The 23,291-nt window shown below is 51.3% G+C and overlaps 1 protein-coding gene across 1 annotated transcript in view; it reads left to right on the plus strand.

The window, feature by feature from the left end:
- The window catches only part of Ttc26 (tetratricopeptide repeat domain 26), a 227,643-nt gene that overhangs the window by 158,331 nt on the left and 46,021 nt on the right, over nt 1-23,291 (plus strand). The window contains exons 10-12 of the mRNA XM_077633401.1: nt 13,855-13,918; nt 18,654-18,742; nt 21,634-21,717. Of these exons, the coding sequence (XP_077489527.1) occupies nt 13,855-13,918; nt 18,654-18,742; nt 21,634-21,717 (237 nt within the window). The remainder of the gene's footprint in view (nt 1-13,854; nt 13,919-18,653; nt 18,743-21,633; nt 21,718-23,291) is intronic.

The raw sequence follows: 23,291 nt of genomic DNA on the forward strand, positions 1-23,291 counted from the left end.
AGCGGGGGAACACTTGACTAGGGAGCGAGATATATATATATATATATATATATATATATATATATATATATATATATATATATATATATATATATATATATATATATATATATATATATATATTTATATATATATATATATATATATTAGCAGACAAGTTAAAGGAAATGAGGGGCCCGTTTTGACAAATTTATGAAGGGAGCCAACAGTCGCCGAAACCAAGGTACATAGGGGAACGTTAATTTTTTTTTTAATGTGTTATGCTTACCAGTGGCATAATAATACTTAGATTAATAAATCGCTTAAAGAAAATTACTTATAAAGCAGCAGAAAAAACAACCATGCCGCCGGTGGGATCCGAACCCACGACCTCCGAATATCGCGTCCGGTGCTCTTACCAACTGAGCTACGGCGACGGCTGTCCAATCTGCTGCTCTCGTGGGTATTTATGTTTACTGGGTGTAAGCGAGCCTTGAGAGTGTTCACCAGCGCCACCCTCGACCATAGCGGCGGACGTAGCACGTCCTGTAATACCGCGAGCGTAACGTAGAACGTCATCTAACGGCGAGGGCGGAAACTGTGCGAGAGCCCTCTTATGCTACCTATGGCATCAAGTCAGCCAGAACCGAGACCCTCGTTAAGCTATTAGCAGACAAGTTAAAGGAAATGAGGGGCCCGTTTTGACAAATTTATGAAGGGAGCCAACAGTCACCGAAACCAAGGTACATAGGGGAACGTTAATTTTTTTTTTTTAACGTGTTATGCTTACCAGTGGGATAATAATACTTAGATTAATAAATCGCTTAAAGAAAATTACTTATAAAGCAGCAGAAAAAACAACCATGCCGCCGGTGGGATCCGAACCCACGACCTCCGAATATCGCGTCCGGTGCTCTTACCAACTGAGCTACGGCGACGGCTGTCCAATCTGCTGCTCTCGTGGGTATTTATGTTTACTGGGTGTAAGCGAGCCTTGAGAGTGTTCACCAGCGCCACCCTCGACCATAGCGGCGGACGTAGCACGTCCTGTAATACCGCGAGCGTAACGTAGAACGTCATCTAACGGCGAGGGCGGAAACTGTGCGAGAGCCCTCTTATGCTACCTATGGCATCAAGTCAGCCAGAACCGAGACCCTCGTTAAGCTATTAGCAGACAAGTTAAAGGAAATGAGGGGCCCGTTTTGACAAATTTATGAAGGGAGCCAACAGTCACCGAAACCAAGGTACATAGGGGAACGTTAATTTTTTTTTTAATGTGTTATGCTTACCAGTGGGATAATAATACTTAGATTAATAAATCGCTTAAAGAAAATTACTTATAAAGCAGCAGAAAAAACAACCATGCCGCCGGTGGGATCCGAACCCACGACCTCCGAATATCGCGTCCGGTGCTCTTACCAACTGAGCTACGGCGACGGCTGTCCAATCTGCTGCGCCCTAGCTCAGTTGGTAAGAGCACCGGACGCGATATTCGGAGGTCGTGGGTTCGGATCCCACCGGCGGCATGGTTGTTTTTTCTGCTGCTTTATAAGTAATTTTCTTTAAGCGATTTATTAATCTAAGTATTATTATCCCACTGGTAAGCATAACACATTAAAAAAAAAATTAACGTTCCCCTATGTACCTTGGTTTCGGTGACTGTTGGCTCCCTTCATAAATTTGTCAAAACGGGCCCCTCATTTCCTTTAACTTGTCTGCTAATAGCTTAACGAGGGTCTCGGTTCTGGCTGACTTGATGCCATAGGTAGCATAAGAGGGCTCTCGCACAGTTTCCGCCCTCGCCGTTAGATGACGTTCTACGTTACGCTCGCGGTATTACAGGACGTGCTACGTCCGCCGCTATGTCGAGGGTGGCGCTGGTGAACACTCTCAAGGCTCGCTTACACCCAGTAAACATAAATACCCACGAGAGCAGCAGATTGGACAGCCGTCGCCGTAGCTCAGTTGGTAAGAGCACCGGACGCGATATTCGGAGGTCGTGGGTTCGGATCCCACCGGCGGCATGGTTGTTTTTTCTGCTGCTTTATAAGTAATTTTCTTTAAGCGATTTATTAATCTAAGTATTATTATCCCACTGGTAAGCATAACACGTTAAAAAAAAAAAATTAACGTTCCCCTATGTACCTTGGTTTCGGTGACTGTTGGCTCCCTTCATAAATTTGTCAAAACGGGCCCCTCATTTCCTTTAACTTGTCTGCTAATAGCTTAACGAGGGTCTCGGTTCTGGCTGACTTGATGCCATAGGTAGCATAAGAGGGCTCTCGCACAGTTTCCGCCCTCGCCGTTAGATGACGTTCTACGTTACGCTCGCGGTATTACAGGACGTGCTACGTCCGCCGCTATGGTCGAGGGTGGCGCTGGTGAACACTCTCAAGGCTCGCTTACACCCAGTAAACATAAATACCCACGAGAGCAGCAGATTGGACAGCCGTCGCCGTAGCTCAGTTGGTAAGAGCACCGGACGCGATATTCGGAGGTCGTGGGTTCGGATCCCACCGGCGGCATGGTTGTTTTTTCTGCTGCTTTATAAGTAATTTTCTTTAAGCGATTTATTAATCTAAGTATTATTATGCCACTGGTAAGCATAACACATTAAAAAAAAAATTAACGTTCCCCTATGTACCTTGGTTTCGGTGACTGTTGGCTCCCTTCATATATATATATATATATATATATATATATATATATATATATATATATATATATATATATATATATATATATATATATATATATATATATCGGCGGCGAGGCGCGCGTTTTGACGTCTTGTGCCTCCTCGGAGCACCGCCACGGCGAAATCGCATGTTCGCCGCCAGTAAAGCTTTCGCTTGAAAACTGAAAATTGAAAGTTGGATTTTGAGGAAAGGCGCGGCGCTGCGCAGCGGCGGAACGCCTGACTAGACAGCGAGGGAGAAATATCCGCGGCGAGGCGCGCGTTGGGACGTCAAGTGCCTCCTCGGAGCACCGCCACGGCGAAATCGCATGTTCGCGTCCAGTAAAGCTTTAAAACTGAAAATTGAAAGTTGGACTTTGAGGAAAGGCGCGGCGCTGCGCAGCGGCGGAACGCCTGACTAGACAGCGAGGGAGAAATATCCGCGGCGAGGCGCGCGTTTTGACGTCTTGTGCCTCCTCGGAGCACCGCCACGGCGAAATCGCATGTTCGCCGCCAGTAAAGCTTTCGCTTGAAAACTGAAAATTGAAAGTTCGATTTTGAGGAAAGGCGCGGCGCTGCGCAGCGGCGGAACGCCTGACTAGACAGCGAGGGAGAAATATCCGCGGCGAGGCGCGCGTTGGGACGTCAAGTGCCTCCTCGGAGCACCGCCACGGCGAAATCGCATGTTCGCGTCCAGTAAAGCTTTAAAACTGAAAATTGAAAGTTGGATTTTGAGGAAAGGCGCGGCGCTGCGCAGCGGCGGAACGCCTGACTAGACAGCGAGGGAGAAATATCCGCGGCGAGGCGCGCGTTTTGACGTCTTGTGCCTCCTCGGAGCACCGCCACGGCGAAATCGCATGTTCGCCGCCAGTAAAGCTTTCGCTTGAAAACTGAAAATTGAAAGTTCGATTTTGAGGAAAGGCGCGGCGCTGCGCAGCGGCGGAACGCCTGACTAGACAGCGAGGGAGAAATATCCGCGGCGAGGCGCGCGTTGGGACGTGAAGTGCCTCCTCGGAGCACCGCCACGGCGAAATCGCATGTTCGCGTCCAGTAAAGCTTTAAAACTGAAAATTGAAAGTTGGATTTTGAGGAAAGGCGCGGCGCTGCGCAGCGGCGGAACGCCTGACTAGACAGCGAGGGAGAAATATCCGCGGCGAGGCGCGCGTTGGGACGTCAAGTGCCTCCTCGGAGCACCGCCACGGCGAAATCGCATGTTCGCCGCCAGTAAAGCTTTCGCTTGAAAACTGAAAATTGAAAGTTGGATTTTGAGGAAAGGCGCGGCGCTGCGCAGCGGCGGAACGCCTGACTAGACAGCGAGGGAGAAATATCCGCGGCGAGGCGCGCGTTGGGACGTCAAGTGCCTCCTCGGAGCACCGCCACGGCGAAATCGCATGTTCGCGTCCAGTAAAGCTTTCGCTTTAAAACTGAAAATTGAAAGTTGGATTTTGAGGAAAGGCGCGGCGCTGCGCAGCGGCGTAACGCCTGACTAGACAGCGAGGGAGAAATATCCGCGGCGAGGCGCGCGTCGGGACGTCAAGTGCCTCCTCGGAGCACCGCCACGGCGAAATCGCATGTTCGCGTCCAGTAAAGCTTTCGCTTTAAAACTGAAAATTGAAAGTTGGACTTTGAGGAAAGGCGCGGCGCTGCGCAGCGGCGGAATGCCTGACTAGACAGCGAGGGAGAAATATCCGCGGCGAGGCGCGCGTTTTGACGTCTTGTGCCTCCTCGGAGCACCGCCACGGCGAAATCGCATGTTCGCGTCCAGTAAAGCTTTCGCTTTAAAACTGAAAATTGAAAGTTGGATTTTGAGGAAAGGCGCGGCGCTGCGCAGCGGCGGAAAGCCTGACTAGATAGCGAAGGAGAAATATCCGCGGCGAGGGGCTCGTTTTGATGTCTTGTGCCTCCTCGGAGCACCGCCACGGCGAAATCGCATGTTCGCGTCCAGTAAAGCTTTCGCTTTAAAAGAAACTCGGCAGTGGAACTTAGGACTGTTTGCTGTGGGAATACGAAAGCATTACGGTCCCTGGTTGCATTGACACACACACACCCACTCACACACACCACCCATACACGCGCGCGCGCGTATGACAACACCCACGCTGTACGAGGAACGGTTGCATCGCAATTTTGATCCGAAAATTTGTTTCTGGGGACAGGAAATCGAGAAATAACTGTCTCAAATCTCGGTGGACATCTCAACCGCGCCAGGGAAGAAGTTGTTGGGCGAGTTGGTTGAAGTTCATGTTCGAAAAAAGCGCAAACAACTGAAGGGGAAAACACAGGAAGAAACGATGACACAAGCGCCTCTGTCATCGTTTCTTTCTGTGCTTTCCCCGTCAGTTGATTACGCTTTTTTTTTAAATATGTAGAGGGTCTGAGAAAGCACACAATTGAAGGTGCATGCATTGTCTGTTCGAATGCCTGTCGCAAGCTAGCCTTCATCTTGACTAGCGCATGTAAGCAACATATATGCAACGACAAATCGGGACATTGAAGTTGAGTTTATTTTGGCAACAAGGAGGTTGACGAAAAGGCAATAATAGACCTGACTAAGCGTCAACCACCTGTAACATGGGACACATCATCAGGCAAATATAACGAAGAAACCTGAACATCACCCAGAACGCTGTGAAAATTGGAACCACATTGAGGATGAGCAGTGCGCAGTGTAGATAGGCGAACGGCATCTATATCATTTTCTGAAAGGGTGGAGCTCGGCTTGCTGTGTGCGGTGTATACGGCCGCTTCATGCCGTCACCCTATTTTTTCTTCCCATCGCTGAGATTTTCTGTACCATCTTCCGAGTACACACTCTAACCAGTAACGGGTAACGAGTAACGAGAAACACGCACACGCTGCCGGCTTTCCTCGTCATGGCACTAGTAATGCTTTCGCATTTAAAAAAGGGAGAGGGAGATTCGCAAAACCTTTGAAGGCGCTCTCAGTAATGAGCTTCACTCTTGGTATAAGCCGCCAAAACAGGACAGAACACGAAGGAAGACGGAGGGAGGATGTTTTAGCACGTTTGAGCCAAGGACGATGCCCGACCAGTAACCCAACAGTGGGCCTCGATAGGTCCGGCTGGTCCTTCAAATGAGCGTCCTCATGAGGTGGACCGGGAGGCATGGCCATCGCTGTGGCTGCAGGAGAGCCAGAAGCCTTCCTTTCGCCCAGGATTGTTGGACATGGTTCTTTAATGGACAGGCAACTGTTAAATATTGTAAGGTACTGTAAGATGCACTGCAGATCTTTTTATTAAGTTTGTCCTTAGCACGTATCGAGTATAGTTAAGGCTGCCAGAGAGCATCAATGGGGAACTTTTTTGACGGTAGAGAAACGTTAATAGCAAAAGCTACAAGCCTCCCGACGGGAGATCTGTGGATTTATCGATTGTAATAGTGGAATCTTACGGTATGTGCAAAAATCGCGTTCACTGACAACTTCCCGTTGAAAAATGCGCTTGTCCAAAATTTTTGAGTATGTTGCAGTCACGTTTCTTCATGCACGAATCTTAACATGCAGTGCATGCTGCGGAGGTCGCATCGTGATATTTTCTTGCATCCGCATCTGGCCTTGCTTTCGGAGCGAGAGCACTGTACGCGAGGCGTCAGCAGGGCGCTATTTACACATTTATACGGCGACAGCTGTTAACACCACGTTTCCCGCTTATGCGGCGGCGTCTATATCAGGGACGGCATAACACGATGGAGTGCAAGAAGGAAGGGGGAGAGAGAGGAAAGGAACAACAGGCCACGCCGATTGCTCCGTACACATTGACGTCACTTGTGACACCACGAGCGGTCACTAAAGCTCTATATTTCATTTTATGTGCAGAAAACACACACATTACACCCACCTGCGCCCGTCACGCTGAATGCTGTAAATGGATGTGCCACCGTTCGTGACGCACGCTTAGCCAACAACCTAATTCCTCCGGCACGCATAGTTTTTGTTATCGCGCAGTGTGCCGCATACCGCGCCTAAGTAGAACAATAAAACATTTAGGCGATCCTCGGTGGATCGCTTCAATGCGTTAGCAATTTCTGTTGCTGCTGATTCTTTTGCAGCTATGCCGTATGGGTATGACGTCATAGCATTAATGGGTTAATGCCGATACATGAGGAATGATGTTTCACTACTTCACATTCATACATTCTGGGAGTGCTCATTCGACTCCTTGCACAGTGCTGCGGTTAAGCGAAGCGCCACCTAGGCTGCGCTTCCCCAGCAACCTCTCGCAACCAAACATCCCTCCTGCCACGATTAACAGTTTAGTCACAATTCAGTGGGTAGGTTGTGATGACGTCACAAGGTTCGCACTGCGTCACGCGTGACGGCGGCCACCATTTCAGCTCGCACGGACCCTCCTAACGCTAACGCATTAATAAGGAAGCGTTGCGGTCACAAGTATTAATGCACTACAGTTTGGTACAAGCGAATACATAATGCAGGCATTGTCGGTCGGCCGCAAAAGGAAGCAATCTCTGTGTGCGGCATCCACTGAGGAACATCGGTTGTCGGGTTCTCGGGAGGCTTGGCTGTCTTCGAACGGTGACGCCCGCCCAGAGTTATCCCGACTGGCAACGGCGTTTCCCACCTACCCAGCTGTCGCTGAAATTCCCATCACCATAAGCCTATAAACGCCCGGGAATGCTTTTCTAGCGGCCCTGTACAGAATTAAATGAACCCGACAGGACCGACCACGCCGCCGTCATTACGTGTAATGCGATAAGTCAGGATTGCGGTTCATTCTCATTAGTGCAACTCATTTTAACGCGATAGCGTTAAGGGTATTGTTGGACGGAGAAGCCGGTGTAATTAGCGTCGTCACCGATGTCTGCAGAAAAGCTGGATTGGTCGAAAGGGTCGTGACGTTACTCGCGGACTGTGGAATGACGAGTGATTAAAACATCAGAAAATTGGTGACGAGAAGGTCGCAACATGATTGAAACGTCATTATGGCATGCAACTGTGTAAAGTAAACGAATTGCGCTGAAAAAAATTTAGGGTAATCGAACCTCTGATCTTTGGGCTGCGAGTAAGACACGGTACCCGAAGGTACCGTGTCTTTTTCTTTATTGCGTGCAAATCAAATCCGCTGAGCTACCAAATGCATTATGTACAAACCGAAAGGTGGTTTGTGCAAAAATAGATCGCGGGAAAGAGTTCACGACGGGCGACACAAAACGGCGAGCAGAAGGGCGGGCTGCGCAAAAGACGACCAGTCCAAACCAAGCGATCTCGTGCAGTGCGGCGACGCTTTGTCTTTCATCGGCGCCTCGTCTTGATCGGCGCTTGGTCAGTGATCTGCCTATGCGACATCAGGCGCGGCCGTCATGGTTCCCTACAACTGCCCCGGGAACGAAGAGGAGCCACCCTGGCAACCTACGGCGAGGACACGAGGAGAAGGTCGTAGTAGGTATCCAGGCGGCTGACGTGGATGGTTTCTCGGCCGTGATGACGCAAGTCCGAAGAAGGGTTCAGCGCCTCCACGATGTAATTCACAGGCGACGTTTGCTGGATGACACGATAAGGGCCGTGGTATTCTGTACAGAATTTTGACGACAATCCTGATGGTGTGCCTGGAACCCAGAGCCAAACTACGGATCCTACGGGAAAAACATGTTGCCTATTATCGTTATCGTGGCGATGCTTTTGGCGGCCTTGGGATGCAGAGGTAAAAGAGCGCAACAACTGGCTGCATTCCTCCGCATGCTTTGCGACTTCGGAGAGGGGCGTCCACTCGGAGGCGTCAGGAGTATATGGCATGATGGTATCCATCGTGGATGACGGCTCACACCCATACAGCAGGAAGGAAGGGGTAAAACCCGTGGTTGACTGCGTGGCGGTGTTGTACGCGTACGTCCCGAAAGGAAGGAAAGCGTCCCAGTTGGTCTGATCTGCTGCAACGTACATCGTGAGCATGTCTCCGAGAGTACGATTGAAGCGCCGGTCAGCTCGTTAGTTTGAGAATGGTAGGCAGTGGTGGTACGATGTACGATGCGACATTCGGTAAGCAGAGCTTCAATGACGTGGGAAAGGAAGACGCGGCCTCTGTCACTTAGGAACTCGCGCGGCGCGCCGTGGCGAAGAACAAAATGATGCAGCAGGAACATCGCAACTTCGCGGGCAGTAGCAGCAGGAAGGGCGGCTGTCTCGGCATACCGGATGAGGTGGTCGACGCCGACGATAATGCAACGGTTCCCAGAGACCGTACATGGAAGCGGGCCGTAAAGATCAACGCCAACGCGATCGAAAGGACGTGCCGGGCCAGGGAGTGGTTGCAACGGGCCGGTCACACGAGGAGCGGATGTCTTCCACCGCTGACAGGCGATGCAAGATCGGACGTATTTCCGAACATAGGCGTACATGCCGCGCCAATAATAACGCTGAGAAAGTCTTTTGAATGTTTTCAGCACACCAGTGTATGCACACTGAGGGTCGGCGTGGTAAAGGCGCAAATTTAAAAACGTAAATGGCGGGTAATCGCGAGAAGCCACCGCCGACCATCAGGCATGTAGTTGCGGCGGTATCGAAGGCCGTCCCGGAGGGCAAAGTGCTGAGCTTGACGCCGTAATGTTATTGAAGGCGCAACGTTTTGTGACGATGACACGGCGTCTATTAGGGAAGCAAGCCACGGGTCTTTCCGCTGCTCCGCAGGCAGATCAGCGATGGTAAGAGACGAAAGCACGGGATCTATCGCCCAAGAGCAGGCAGCGTAACTGGGAATGGGAGACCGAGACAAAGCATCGGCGTCCATGTGCTTACGGCCGGGACGGTAGATGGCGCGGAAGTCTTCAAGGCGAAGAGCCCATCGAACGAGGTGACCGGATGAATCTTTAATAAACGATAACCAGCAGAGCGCATCATGAAACAGCGCAAAAAAAAACAAGAGACGAGGAAGAAACCAACGGGACAGAGCGCGGATTCTTCCTCGTCCCTTGTCTTTTTTGCGCGGTTTCATGATGCATTCTGCTAATAGTCACCAACTAGCCCGTCTCTCTAATAAACCAGCAGAGCGCATGGTGGTCCGTGACGACATCAAACAGGCGGCCGTTCAGATAGGGCCGGAATTTCGTTAGTGCCCATACAATAGCTAAACATTCATTCTCCGTGACGGAATAGTTGGATTCAGCTTTGGTGAACACGCGACTAGCATACGCAACTACGTATTCTTCAAACCCATCTTTTCGCTGAGCCAAGACAGCTCCGAGGCCAACGCCACTCGCATCTGTATGGACCTTGGTAGGTGTTGTTGGGTCTTAGTGTCGGAGTATTGGCGGCGAAGTCAAAAGATAGCGCAGGGTAGTGAACGCTTCGTTGCACTCAACCGACCAGCCAGACATGTCATTGTTTCCGCCAAGTAATTTCGTCAGCGGCGCAATGATCGGCGCAAAATTGCGTACGAAGCGCCGGAAATAGAAACACAAACCTATGAAGCTTCGAAGTTGCTTGAGCGACATAGGTTCAGGAAATTGCTCCACATCGGGGAGCTTCGCCGGGCCAGGGAGAACGCCTTGCTTGGAGACGATGTGCCCCAAGATGGTCAACTTCCGAGCTCAGAAGTGGCACTTCTTGAGATTCAGCTGCAGAGCGGCGTCAGTCAGGCAAGTCAAAACCTGCCGTAAGCGTGCGAGGTGCGTGGTGAAATTGGCGGGAAAGACAACAATGTCGTCTAAGTAGCAGAGGCAGGTCTGCCACTTGAACTTCCGCAAGATGTTATCCATCATCCTTTCGAATGTGGCGGGCGCGTTGCACAGACCGAACGGCATCACACTGAACTCGTAGAGGCCGTCGGCTGTAACAAATGCTCTCTTTTCTCTGTCAGGTGCAGCCATCGGTACTTGCTAGCAGCCAGAACGTAGGTAAGGGAAGAAAAGTACTCAGCGCCTTGGAGGCAATCAAGAGCGTCGTCCATGCGGGGAAGAGGGTAATTGTCCTTGTGGGTAATTTTGATGAGGTGGTGGTAGTCGACACAAAATCGAAATGAACCATCTTTCTTCTTTACAAGTACCACCGGTGAAGACCAAGGGCTGTGAGATGGACGGATGACATTATGGTGTAGCATGTCCTCAAATTTTTCGTTAATCACGCGGTGCTCGGCAGCTGGCACACGAACGATATGGCCGCTGTCGAAACGGCGGGTGAGACCCGGTCTCTAATTGATGAGCGACGGTGGAAGTCCAGCCTAGAGGAGTGTGGGCGACGTCGAAAGCGAAGCGAAACGTGTGCAGAAGGGTTGAGAGCTGCGTCCGGTGGGCGGAAGGAAGAGCGTCGTCAATGGCGGCTTGGAAAGCGGCGTCGGGAAATGGATCAGGTGCCGAATCGGAATGAAGAGCGCTGATGGAGGAACGGCAGGAGGTCACGCGGGCATCCAGGTCAGAGAGAATGTGGGCAGGTTGAATTGAACCAGGAGATTCACCGCGTAGCAGGGTAAGCGGGCAAGGAGATGGATTGTAGATAAGCATCTTCGTGAGGCCTCCGTGCACATCGAGAAGAGCCAATGGCAGCGGCAGGTTTTTGCGGTGGACGAAGGAAGACGGCGTAAATAAAACGGTGACGCCTGGCGTGGCAGGACACGAGAGCGATACAAGCGCTGAAGCCTCCGGAACGACATCGACGCCTTCAGTGACGGTGAGCTTCTGCGGACACACGAAATAGAGGTCGTCGGCCAGTTCGTCACAGAATGCAGAAAATTCTACCACAGCGCGGGCGCAATCGATCCCGGCGTTATTTTTTGACAGGAAGTCCCACCCGAAGATCACGTCGTGACAACAAGACAGCAGGCCGAAGAATTCGACACTGTGCAAAGTGTCAGCAATGACAACACGCGCTGTGCATGCGGCCAAAGGTGCGATCCTCTTTTCGGTAGCAGTGCGAAACGACAAACCAGAAAATGATGTCATCACTTTCCGTAAGTGACAGCACAGTCTCTCATCAATCACTGACACAGTAGCACCCATGTCGACAAGCGCGTGCAGAGACAGAAACCACTAGAATGTTCGTGGGAGAACGACGAGGCCGTCACAAAGTTCATGCCTGCCCTGTCCAGCTTTGACCTTTCCCAGAAACATGTCGCGGAGCGGCGTCGACGACTTTTTCCCCCTCCCCCGCGGGGGAACGGCATTCTCACCATAGCGCTGGAGGGGTCACTCAAAACTACTCCCCCCCACCCCTCCTAGCATTGTTGCCATACAGGTGGCAAGCGATTGCACGTGTTGGGAACAGCAGAGGCGGATTGAATGCCCGGCACTGTTCGCGGCCCCCAATGACTCCTCGTGGGATTAAGGCATTGTGCCGAATTCTTTCGACATTCCTTCATGTGTTCTTTTTTTTTCTTTTTGGGAGCTGCATTCTTCTGTGCGTGGTTCCTGAAGAGTTTTTTTTTCCCTGTGTTTTTTTTTTCATTCTTTGCTATGCGAAGGGGGCGACGGGAACGCCGCGCGCTGGCAGTTGGTCTGGAGATTTCGGTGCGTGCGGTCGTGAGTGAGGTCAGCCAGGGAAGTGGTCGGCAAGGAGCCTAGGCGGAGATCTGACGCGTAGAGCGCGGCGACGGTAGTCCCGAAGACGCGAGGCCCAAGTTCGCCCGTATCCGCAAGCCCCCATCAGCCCCGCGACGAGCAACCGCAGCCCGACGCTCCCTGCGACCAGACCTTGCCACTCCGCAGCTAAGCCATCGTTTCTCACCACTCACTTCAACTCTGTTATCTTTGTATTTTTTCTTTCTGTGTTTCTTGTTGTAATCCTTTGTACTGTATTTCCGTCTCGTAACATTTTTGTATAGCAATCGCCCTGATGTTTCTTTCTTTGTGTTAATTGTTGTGTTAACGTGTTCAATTGGTGCTTGTGTTATTTGCGTCACGTCAGTGTACGGCGCTACCTTGTCGGGCATATTGTAATACTTGGTTGTTGTTTGCCTAATTAAATTAATTCGCTACGGAACTTGCCTACGCCTCATGACTCCGGTCAACGACTAATCAGGCGTGGCCCCTATCGCCGGTCAGCAGTCGAATCAGAATCTTTCGCACGCGGGGTGGAGAAGTTTGTGGCTCCTCCCCCTCCGAACTTACGGAGAGTGCAGTGGTGGGCAGGTTGGCCCGAGTAATTGTAACTTCGGCGCCAACCAACACCACAGCCGCCCACGATATCTTGACAGAGGCCTAGAACTGTTAGAAGAGCACGCAGTTCTACACATAATATTCCGCGATGCAGGCACACATTCTCATGTCTTCGTACAATTCACCAGCACATCAAAAGTGCGGGAGACGTACACATGCGTCAAGAACTGGCAACCACGCAGGCACGTTCGTAGGCCTACGGCTCGGTTAAGGAGTGGCTGTACATTTATTTTGTCTGATCTTTCGCATGATATGGAAACAGTGCCCGTGTCTGCGTAGGCAAGAGACGCCGCTGACGGCACCCGTAAACACTATCGGGTCTCCTTAAAGGCAGCGCTTTATTGTTCCTCACATCTTTTGTAGCGATAGCTACATTACGGTAGCATTTCCAGCCTTCAGCGTGGCGGCGCCGCCACGCTGTCCCGTGTTGCGGAGCATCTGCCGGCGCCGCAGCGCCATGGCTGGTCACGTGACCCACCCGGCCAGTTGTAGCTATCGCGTCACTCCAGGTTTAACCAGAGCTAAACCACCGCCAATTTTCCCCCTTTTACTTGTGTGGGCGAAATTGAAGAAATCATAGGACGGAGCTTCGGCATTAAAACGCAGTGATATCCGTAAAATGCAGAGGTGGCAAGGGGTTCACGCCGCCGCGCATGCGGCAACCACTGCTGCAGCAATGCGTTCGGAACGGTGAGCCATGTCGCGAAACATCTCGCTGAACAGCGCGCGTTGTGTGCGAACAGCGTTAGTCATTACAAATGATTGCTATAGCTGTCCTCTTTTTGAAGAAATCTGCATTCGCGCCAAATTTTGGCAGCATTATGAGCGTGCAGTAGGAAGCACTCTGAGTGCGAGCCCACGAGTGCATTCCTTTCCATGTTCTCCATGCAGTTATGCCGCTGCGCCCATCTGTTTTCGCACACTATTGAGCTGACGAATAGTGCGCGAGCTTTGGACAAAAGTTCGTTGTTCTCAGGCTGCCTATGCTGTTGGATGTATGAAAGAAATTTGCGCTTGTACTGCCGTACGTTGTAAGCGGGTGTCGCAGTAATGCATGTGCTTTTTTTTTTCTCTATGCAGCGGGAGCACTTGAAGATCGCGCAGCAGTTCTTCCAACTGGTCGGAGGATCAGCCAGCGAATGCGGTACGCAATGAGATCCGGCCACATAGGGACTGAAAGACAGATGATGCTACTTCGCAAGAGCCGTTGTCTCGCTGCAGTTGTTCACAATTTGAGTATATCGTACCAAAGCAGCGTTCAACAATAGAGAGTTTTAGTTTCACGTACGTACAGAGTTCACTTACGCAAACGTGAGAAGTCTACGTAGCATACGCGCATGTAGTTTCAAACCGTTTTAGTTGCACGTACGCGACAGACGCCGTGCGTTCTTCTACTGACAGATTAAGACACTGCTGTAGCCACTCTAAGACAAGACGACTCAAAGCCAAGCCAGTCGAACTGCGTCGGAGCGCTGCTTCGTCAGGCTTAACAGCTGGGAAATCGTCCTTATATCTGAAAAACAAAAGATATTTGTCGCTTGAAACTTTATGCGAAGGTAACAATGGGCAAATCGATGGCGAATGCAGCAGTTTAGAACACGATATCGCGTCGAGGGATTAGCGACGAAGTTGTTATCGCTGTGAAGCGGGCGGGCAGGGCGCTGCCATGTTTGTCAACGCTACGTACGCAAGCAACGCAAAGACCGTAACGTAAGAATCCGAATCTCACGTACGTCCGTAAGTCTCACGCAGACCCTTTGCGTTCTGCGCATGCGCACTGATCACCTGTAAGAGCTTTACGTACGTGAAGCCTCTACGTACGTGAAACTAAAACTCGCTAATCTCGTAAGGGAACAGCGGTGCGCAATTGGTAGCGAGGTGCTGGAAGTGCTGAGGGAATACGTCTACTTAGGGGAGGTTAACGAGAGCGAGTTGACGGGCTAGTTGGTATTGCATGGTGTAGGAACAGCGCTAAGGACAGGACAGAAGTCAAACATGGAAGCACAGGGGAGGCAGTGACCGCTGATGAATATCATGTGAGGGAAATAGCTAGAAGGATAAGAATGGGCATATGGCAGGTTCTCTCAAATCATGAATGCAGTTTGACAAAATCCCTCTATCGAAAAGTGTACAACAGTTGTATCTTACCGGTACTCACCTACGGGGCAAAAACGTCGAGGCTAACGAAAAGGTTCAGCTCATGTTAAGGACAACGCAGCGAGCCATGGAGAGGAAAATGATATGTGCAACGTTAAAGGAGAGGAAGAGGGCAGAGCGGGTGAGGGAACAAACGCGGGTTGATGACATCCCAGTCGAAATGAAGAGGAAGAAAAGGGCTTGGGCAGGGCATGTAATGCGACCTGACCTGACCTTAGAGGTGGTCGCAAAGCAGTCATGAAAATAGTCAAGGATGGTTTGCAAGCGGCAATGCTTATCAGGGTTTAAAGCAGGGTTCACGTCAGCCTTAACTGTTCGACTAGGTCCTCCTGGAGGGGTGTCCCTTGACGTTGACAACGCGCAGTGGGGGCGGTCTCGCTAATTTCATCAAAATAGGCGATGACTATATTTTTCGCCAAGTGGCAGTTCGTAACTAGAAGCTCGTAACTAGAAGCTGAGGTCGCTGGTTATGCGGGGCAACGACGCCCCGTGCGATGCAGACTTGTTGGCTCAGCAGTAATGGGAAGTTTGCTTCTGCGATGCCGTTGGACGCGCGGGGGTTGTTGCAGTCGACAGTAACAAACAAGCTGGCACGCGGTGGCAGAGTGATGTGGTCGTTGGAGACGCGAAAAACGGGTCTGCCTGGCGCACTCTCGTCGGCTATGGTGTATGGGGCGGAGAATGTCACCATGAGTTCGCGGAGGTCGATGACAGCAACATTTTCGCGAAGATAATCTAGACCGAGGATCAGGTCCTTGGAGCACTCAGCCAGCACAGCGACGCAAACCAGTGAAGATGATACCGCGAATCTCAATCCTAGCGGTGAAGACGCCGAGCGGCATCACCACGTGACCGCCAGCAGTCCGAATTTGTGTTCCGTGCCAGGGTGTAAGCACTTTTCTCAAGAGGATAGCGAGACCAGGACTCATAACGGAGAAATCTGTGCCGGTATCGACGAGGGCAGTCACATGGTGGTTGTCAGCGAGGACCGGTATTTCGGCGGAAACAACCTCATTTTCTAGAACCCGGGTCGTGGTAGGTTCAGAAGTGGAGGGTCGAGCAGTTCGTCGAAATAGGGCGTCGAGCATAGGCTGCTCTGGGCTTCGGAAGGTGGTCGGAGCAGGGTGTGGAAGATCGGGTTGAAGGGTCAAGTCGGCGAGCGGCGGATCTTGTTCGAATTGCGGAGAAATGGCGGCCCTACCCCCTGATGTCGCCGTCTTCGGTTTTCCCGGCGTGGACTAGAGGACTGCCGGATGAACAGCTGGCGACCTGGGGAAGAGAACCGACGGGGCGACGGCGACCTGGACGGGCGCTGTGGCGAAAGCGCAGAGGGGACGCTGGCTGTCAGGTACTGCTCGATGTCACGGGGTCTTTCACCATAGAGTGGCCGGGGTTCGTCTGGTGAAAACCCCCGCAGGCACATCCGGCGGTACGGGCAGTGGCGCAGTATGTGGCCGGCTTCACCGCAGAGCATAAGGGCCGGTTGTTCGATGTGCGCCACGCGTGCGCTTTGCTGAGGGGTGGTCGTGCGTTGGAGAGGGCAGGCGAATTCGAAAACAGTTGCTGCAGTGGAGGAGGAGCAGGGCAGTAAAACGCCGGCGGTGCTGGTGCAGGGCTGCGTAACGCTTCACTGTACGTCATGACATACGGCTCAGGCAGCGGCTCGGGACAGGCCATTGGTTGTACCGCTCGACGGATTTCGTCACGAATGCCATCCGAGATGGCTCCGACACCCGGGTATTGCTCGACAGGGCGAAGCTTCTGTAGCTCTTCCCGCACAATGCTCCTGATAAGCACGCGGAGGGCCTCACTCTCGATGCCGGGTGGCGGCTTGCTGGCGGCCATAGCAGTTACATTCGCTGGACGACCGTAATGCGCAAACCTCTGCTGCAAGGTGCGCTCTATGTTTGCCGCCTCCCGAGCAAAGTCAACCACTGTGCTATAGAGGGTCGCGCACAAGTCCTATGAAAAGCCGCTCTTTGACTCCTCGCATAAGATGACGTACCTTCTTCGCTTCAGACATAGTAGGATCTACGCGGTTGAATAGCCACGTCATGTCTTCTACGAACATGGCGACGCTCTCATTTGGCCGCTGCGCTCGGGACTGCAGGGCAACTTCAGCTCGCTCCTTCCGTTCGTTGCTGCCGGAGGTGTCGAGCAACTGTCGCCGGAAGTCACGCCAGGTGGGGATAGCGGACTCGTGGTTTTCAAACCATGTCTTGACGGAGTCTTCCAGGGCAAAATACGCATTGCGTGGCTTGCGGTCCTCATCCCACAGGTTAAACGCAGCGAGTCGGTCGTAGCTGGCCAACCGGTCTTCCCCGTCTTCGAACTTTTCGCCATGAAACGACGCGGGAGTGCAAGGAGCATGGAGAAGCAGCGGTGGGGAAATGACGGCATTTGGGTGGTCTGGCTTGCCGCAGTGGACGTCATTGCGCGGGGTCGTGCAGTCAGGGGTTGAAACTCAGGATCCAACCCTCGCAAGCGGCGGCTTGCCTTGTGGACAGGTGTCGTGTCCACGGGGTGTAGCTGGGCGTCGTCGGAGGCTCTCGGAAGCTCTTCTTGCATTAGAAAATTACCCAGCATCTGCACCAAAATGTCACTGAAAGCCGGCAGAAAGGTCAGAAGGGCACACCAGGTGTAGCCAGGCAGATACACTCAGCCAACGAACGCATGAGCCAGGGACGACAACGAAGAGCAGCGGGTGCTGTCGCACCGCATGGCGGCGCCAGTAAATGGCTAGCAGTGTGGCAATATGCTAATTCGGTTTCAATGTCTACCTTTCTGTACTTCGTCAAATAATGTTTTATCGTGGTCGTTGTGGCTTTTTCTTTTCATTGCGTGTAGTTGCGACTTGTAGTCGCTTTAAGTTCACAGTTTTGCACTATACCAACTAGCCCAAGAAATAACTCGATTGTAGTCGCTTTCATTTTCAACCCGTTTGTATTTTTTGTCGAATTCCCTGATAAAATCCATTAGATTGCAGTGTGAATAAAAAAAGTCCGACAAACTTTGTGGCAACCTGAGCTACCGGAACGATCGACGCGGGGTACGGTCACGTGCCGTGCACCCATGGCGCGTTTACATGTGACCGGTCACGTGACCAGGTGTTGACACCGTGGATGGTCACGCGATGGTCCCGCGAATGGATGCGATGGTACAGAGTTTCTCAATATTACCTATAGTCGGATACAGTTCAGTGTAGTCGAGTGTTTGACGACGAATGAGATGAGTGCTTGAATGTTTGCTCTTTAAGAAGTCGGCGCCACTTTTTCGTCTCAGCAATAATGAAAATACTCTATGGTTGATGGTCTACGCCACGTGATCCACCGGCTAGGGATCTGTGTAACAGCTTTCACTGCAAAAAGTAAGATAACTAGATACCTGTAACACAAAGGGGCCAGACTTGGCGCACGAACACTACACTGGCCTGCTTAGCCTGAGGCTAAAGCCAAATTGGGCAACACATTTAGAAACGGAGGTCCTACCATCGACCGTAATGCAGAGTGCACTTCTCCTCTAACACAAATGCCCAAATTACTGATAGGCTACTGCAGTAGCTTGATCAGTGGAAGCTCAGTGGCGGTAGCAGTGATGCTTGGCGTCATTATTCAGTTAATCATGAAGATTCTGTAATATTTTTTCCACTTTTTTCATTAGTTTACCGCGTCGGATCACCGTTCGAAAAGTCGGAGCATCGCCCCGCCTCTCTTTCCGCGCAGACACCATCCCGGGGCGGCAGTGCATGGCGTCCTGCTTCTTCCTGCTCAAGCAGTTCGACGACGTACTGCTCTACCTCAACTCCATCAAGGTATGCCCTCGTAGCGAGGCTTCTTACACGGACGCTCAGATGACTACGTTATAACCTGACGTATGTTAGATTGAGCACAAACTCCAGTCGTTTATTAATAAAGAAAATTCTGAGTTTTCATCGTTGGCCTGGCCAAAATACGTTATAGTCGTAGCGAACCATATTACGCAAGCGAAACTGAGTTCCTTAGAACGCCCTGTTTTCGCTGCTCGCTTGTCTTTTGTTCGCACTGTAGCTTTTGCATCCTGAACTTCTCGCATTGTATCGGTTATTTCGTTGTGGTTCACTACAACGTATCGACGATCATTCTAATTACATTAGATAGCGTGGTGAAAGCTAGGTGCTCTAAATCAGTGCGTAAACGACGCACTGAACTTGGCATGCGCTAATTCATTAAGAAGGCAGCAATGCGCTGTTGGTCCCTCCACGTCTCGGGACAGCTGCGCCGTCAAGTCTGTGGCTGCTGGGATCTCGACTGACTAATTGTTGGGAGAAATTGACAGAGTGGGCCGAGGGCAGCTTTCAAAGCAGTGAGTACTCTTGGCTCAAAAACAGTGATGTCCCTCTTCAGACTTGTTTGCTCGCGACTTTTCGGCCCGGCTTCGTACCGCGTACTCGGAGAACTACACTGCGACGCGCATACCACTGGAGGTGCTCCCTGTGTGAAAATTTCTATCACGTACTTTGTTGAGATGTGCGAGTTTCCAGCATCGGCAGGCGTCCTTACTTCTGCGCGTTGTTGAATTCGCCACATAAGCTTAATTTCGAAACCGGCATAAGGGTATGCCTTTTTTTTTTCTCGTGAGAAGCTGTGTCTTTCCATAAAATGGCTGTGGTTTAGCTCTGGTTAAACCTGGAGTGACGCGATAGCTACATCTGGCCGAGTGGAACTCGCTCAGTCGAATTGCAGTCTTTCGCCGCTGCGTTTCGCTGGGCGTTCCTTCATCATCTTCGTCCCTGGACGTGGATTCACTCTTTCCCCCTCTCCACTCGACCCCCCCCCCCCCCACACACACACTCGGTTTCGCCGGCGTGCCGCGCCATTGGCAGCTGCTCCGCACCGTGTGACCAACCACGTGACCAGCCACGGCACAGCCACGGAGCTCGAAGGCGTCCACGCAGCTCAAGGGATGCCACGCTGAAGGCTCGAAGTGCTAGCGTAGTGTAGCTATCGCTACAAAACATAGCCACCTGGCAACCCCATTTACTTGGCCACCTCCACGGTGCTCTCGGCGGGCTAATGCCGCGAAGGAGGGAGAGTGCTGGAACGGAAGGAGGGCTACCAAGAATAGTTTTGAGCAGCTACGAATCGTGCAGCCTTCTGTGAGACAAAGACTTGCTGATGCACTCGACGAAAATTATGGCATATTGCAGTTAAACCTTGTCTTCGGCAAGCAGGTCTCAGTTGTCTGCTTATAGGCACTCATCATCATCAGCCTGACTATGCCCACAGCATGACAAAAAGCCTCTCCCATATGAGGGCGCTAGAACTTGAGCCCCCACTCGCCGATCTCGCCGTTGCTTGCCCGGTCCCACCGGGGCAAATGCGCACCGTGCCCACCATGGCAGGTGGGAGTTCAGTTAATGATTGGTCGCGAGAGGTTGCTCGGGAAGAGCAGCCTGGGTTGCGCAAGCCCCACCGGTGGCAGCCCCTGCCATACTCTTAAGGCAGAGCTTAAGTGTGCGCTCCAATTTTTCCTTATTTTGCTCACGTCCTTGTAATTCGAACTGAGTTTTTCTGCCGAGACAGTTGCAGTGAGATTCAGTGCTCAACAGAGCTCCAAGGGATGTGGCCTGCCCGCTCCAAGCGGTGTGGTAGCGACATTCCCGACGGGGCCGCCGGAGGCTACCCTTCCTTATGTCAGTGCTCCAAGGGCGTCCGGAGAGCGGCGTTAGTGAACAACTGAAGGCGTACGCGTAACACTGGCCACTGTGGGAAAGAAATGAACAGTACGCTCCGCGAGATTGCCTTGGCCATACTAGCAGCGACTCGCGCTTTTCTCCCAGTGCTGTTTTGCAGCGACGCCTGTTAAACGCCTGTTCCTGACGTCAGTCTGCGTAACCGGAGGATGGCTGCCATGTGAACGACTCGGAGGGGAATTATTGTGGAGGGTGGGGAGCATGCCGAGAACGAAAGAATCCGCAGCCGGAATGTCGCTGCCATGTTTTGCATCACACTTCTGGTGGTGCTCATGGAAGGAGGAGGGATGAATGCGTAACCTAAGGGTGGTTACCGCCTGAGCCTTACGGAGGAAAGGAAGGAAGAGCGTATGGAGGAGATATATTCTATGAGACGCGTGTTTGCGTCTAACGGCGCGACGCTGTTCACATATCCCACGATCGAGTAGTACGTATGCGTACTCGGTCAGCAGACAGCTGCTGAATGCGCTTTCAACGTCGCCCCAGTTGCAGGGAGACTTCTTCACAACTATTCATGCAACGCGGTAAATAGCAACGCGCGTGAGCGAGCACCTTGGAACTGTAAAGCTTGAAGCCACAAAAAAAAGCCATCACTCAACCATTTCAACTTTTCCTGCACTCAGTATGCAGGGAAGGAAAGATATGCTAGGGGCAGTCAATATTTCTTTCTCATCGTTGTCTATATTAACGCGAAAAAAATACGGGGGCCCGAACAGGATCCGCGCATTTCACTCTATTTATTTTCCAGATAGCAAGTTCCCATATTAACGAGGTTTAAATACATTGAAGATGTTTGGTCCCTAGTAAACTGCTCGAGTCGCCATATTAACAGTGGTCGCATTAGCGGGGCACTACTGTATATCGTGAAATTGAAATACCCCAACAGATGTCGCTTACTCTCGCATTTCACAGTGACAACTGTTATGTAAGCTTTTTTTTTTTAAGCCCTCTTCTCGGTCATAATTTCGCAGAGCTATTTCTACAACGACGACACGTTCAACTTCAACTACGCCCAGGCCAAGGCTGCCACGCGGAACTTCAAGGAGGCCGAAGAGGTGAGCGCTTTGTTTCGCTTCGGCGAATGCTTGGCCCGAGCGTCGTTTTAATTGATTAAACGGCTACTATAAGGAGACATAACTGTAGCGGAAGAAACACATTCACAAAAGGGAAGAAAACACTCACACCCATGGGCAAACGCTGCACTCACAACTAGTTATTGCAGCAAGGCATGACCAATATAAAGGCTTCGTCGCAGATACGCGTACCGAATACACAATATTTTAACCCTTTGAGAATTTTACCTCAAATGTACTTTTATCCCTTTTACCATCTCGCAAGTGTAGCAGAGAGCGGCAGGAAGTGAGATGGCCAGATAAGATTAAGAAGTTTGCGGGGATAAGGTGGACGCAGCTGGCCAAGGACCGGGTTAATTGGAAAGATATGAGAGAGGCCTTTGCCCTGCGACTATTTACAATGACTATTTACGAACTAAAGAAATGTGCATTGTGTCGTGCGTCGCAACCACTTTAAGCGATATATTTTTTTTAGCCAGTACTGACCAGGCCTCTGTTTTTAATCCGGACGAAGTCATAAAATTGTACAGATTCGTTGATTACTTTTAACGCATTTTGAACAAACAGAGCCCTTTACACAACTGCTTTATTGTAGAGCGGTTGTGTAGTGTAGTAATAGTGTAGTGTATCAACAGTCACAGGTTCCGCTACCGGCACGCACCGGCACTACGCTGCGCCCGGAGACGAAGAAGTTGTTCCACTCTATTGGCGCTGTCTACGCCTGAATACACTGCAAGATCCGTCGCAGCCGCTCAGTACTTCCAATAAGGTGGCAGTTTGGGCTTGTTGGTAGTGCATGGCGTATAAAATAGCGCAACAGCAGACAAGGACATGAAAGAACACACACGAGCGCTATAGCACTCGTGTCTCACCATTGACCGCCTCCCTGCAGTGCGACAACATGACAAACAACCTTAGCTCCCCCACCCCCACGCCTTTCGCATCACAGCTGTCGTTCCCGTGAACCCCTCCTCCACTCCATGCTTAAAAGACGCTAGCTACTGCCCTCAGTCATCCCTGATGAAGGAGCCGAGTCGGCTTCGAAACGTTGGGTTAGTTAAAAATTTTTGGTTGGAGATGTGCAGTTCATTATAAGTCTTCCAACCCAACCAGACATGCAAATTTGTCAAAGTGCTTAGTTTTCGAACAACGTTTGCATGATCGTACTCAACACACCGAAGAGACCTTCATTAGTTATACTGAAGACATCGTTGACCTCTGTAAACGTGTCAATCCCGCCAAGATGTGTCAACACCGCCAAGAAGACAAGATTCATCACATCCTCAAAGACATTGCTAACGACGCATTTCAGATGCTCCTCGTGAAGAATGCTACCACCTTCAGTGAGGACATTAAGGCTTGCAAAAGCTACGACGAGCTCCGCAAGCAGCGCGCTCTTCACGCGGCGCTTCGCTATCTGCGACGAGGCCCTTTCCACACTGGCCCTGGGCGGACCCTCCTGAGGACTCCCTTCTGCCCCACCAAATCAAAGCCTTCGTTCGCGAAAAGATCGCCCGCCAACTGTCGCTCATTTCACATTTCCAAGGCCCCGCCCG

The sequence above is a fragment of the Amblyomma americanum genome, chromosome 8 (genome assembly GCF_052857255.1).
Source record: "Amblyomma americanum isolate KBUSLIRL-KWMA chromosome 8, ASM5285725v1, whole genome shotgun sequence".
Taxonomy (NCBI): Eukaryota; Metazoa; Arthropoda; class Arachnida; order Ixodida; family Ixodidae; genus Amblyomma; species Amblyomma americanum.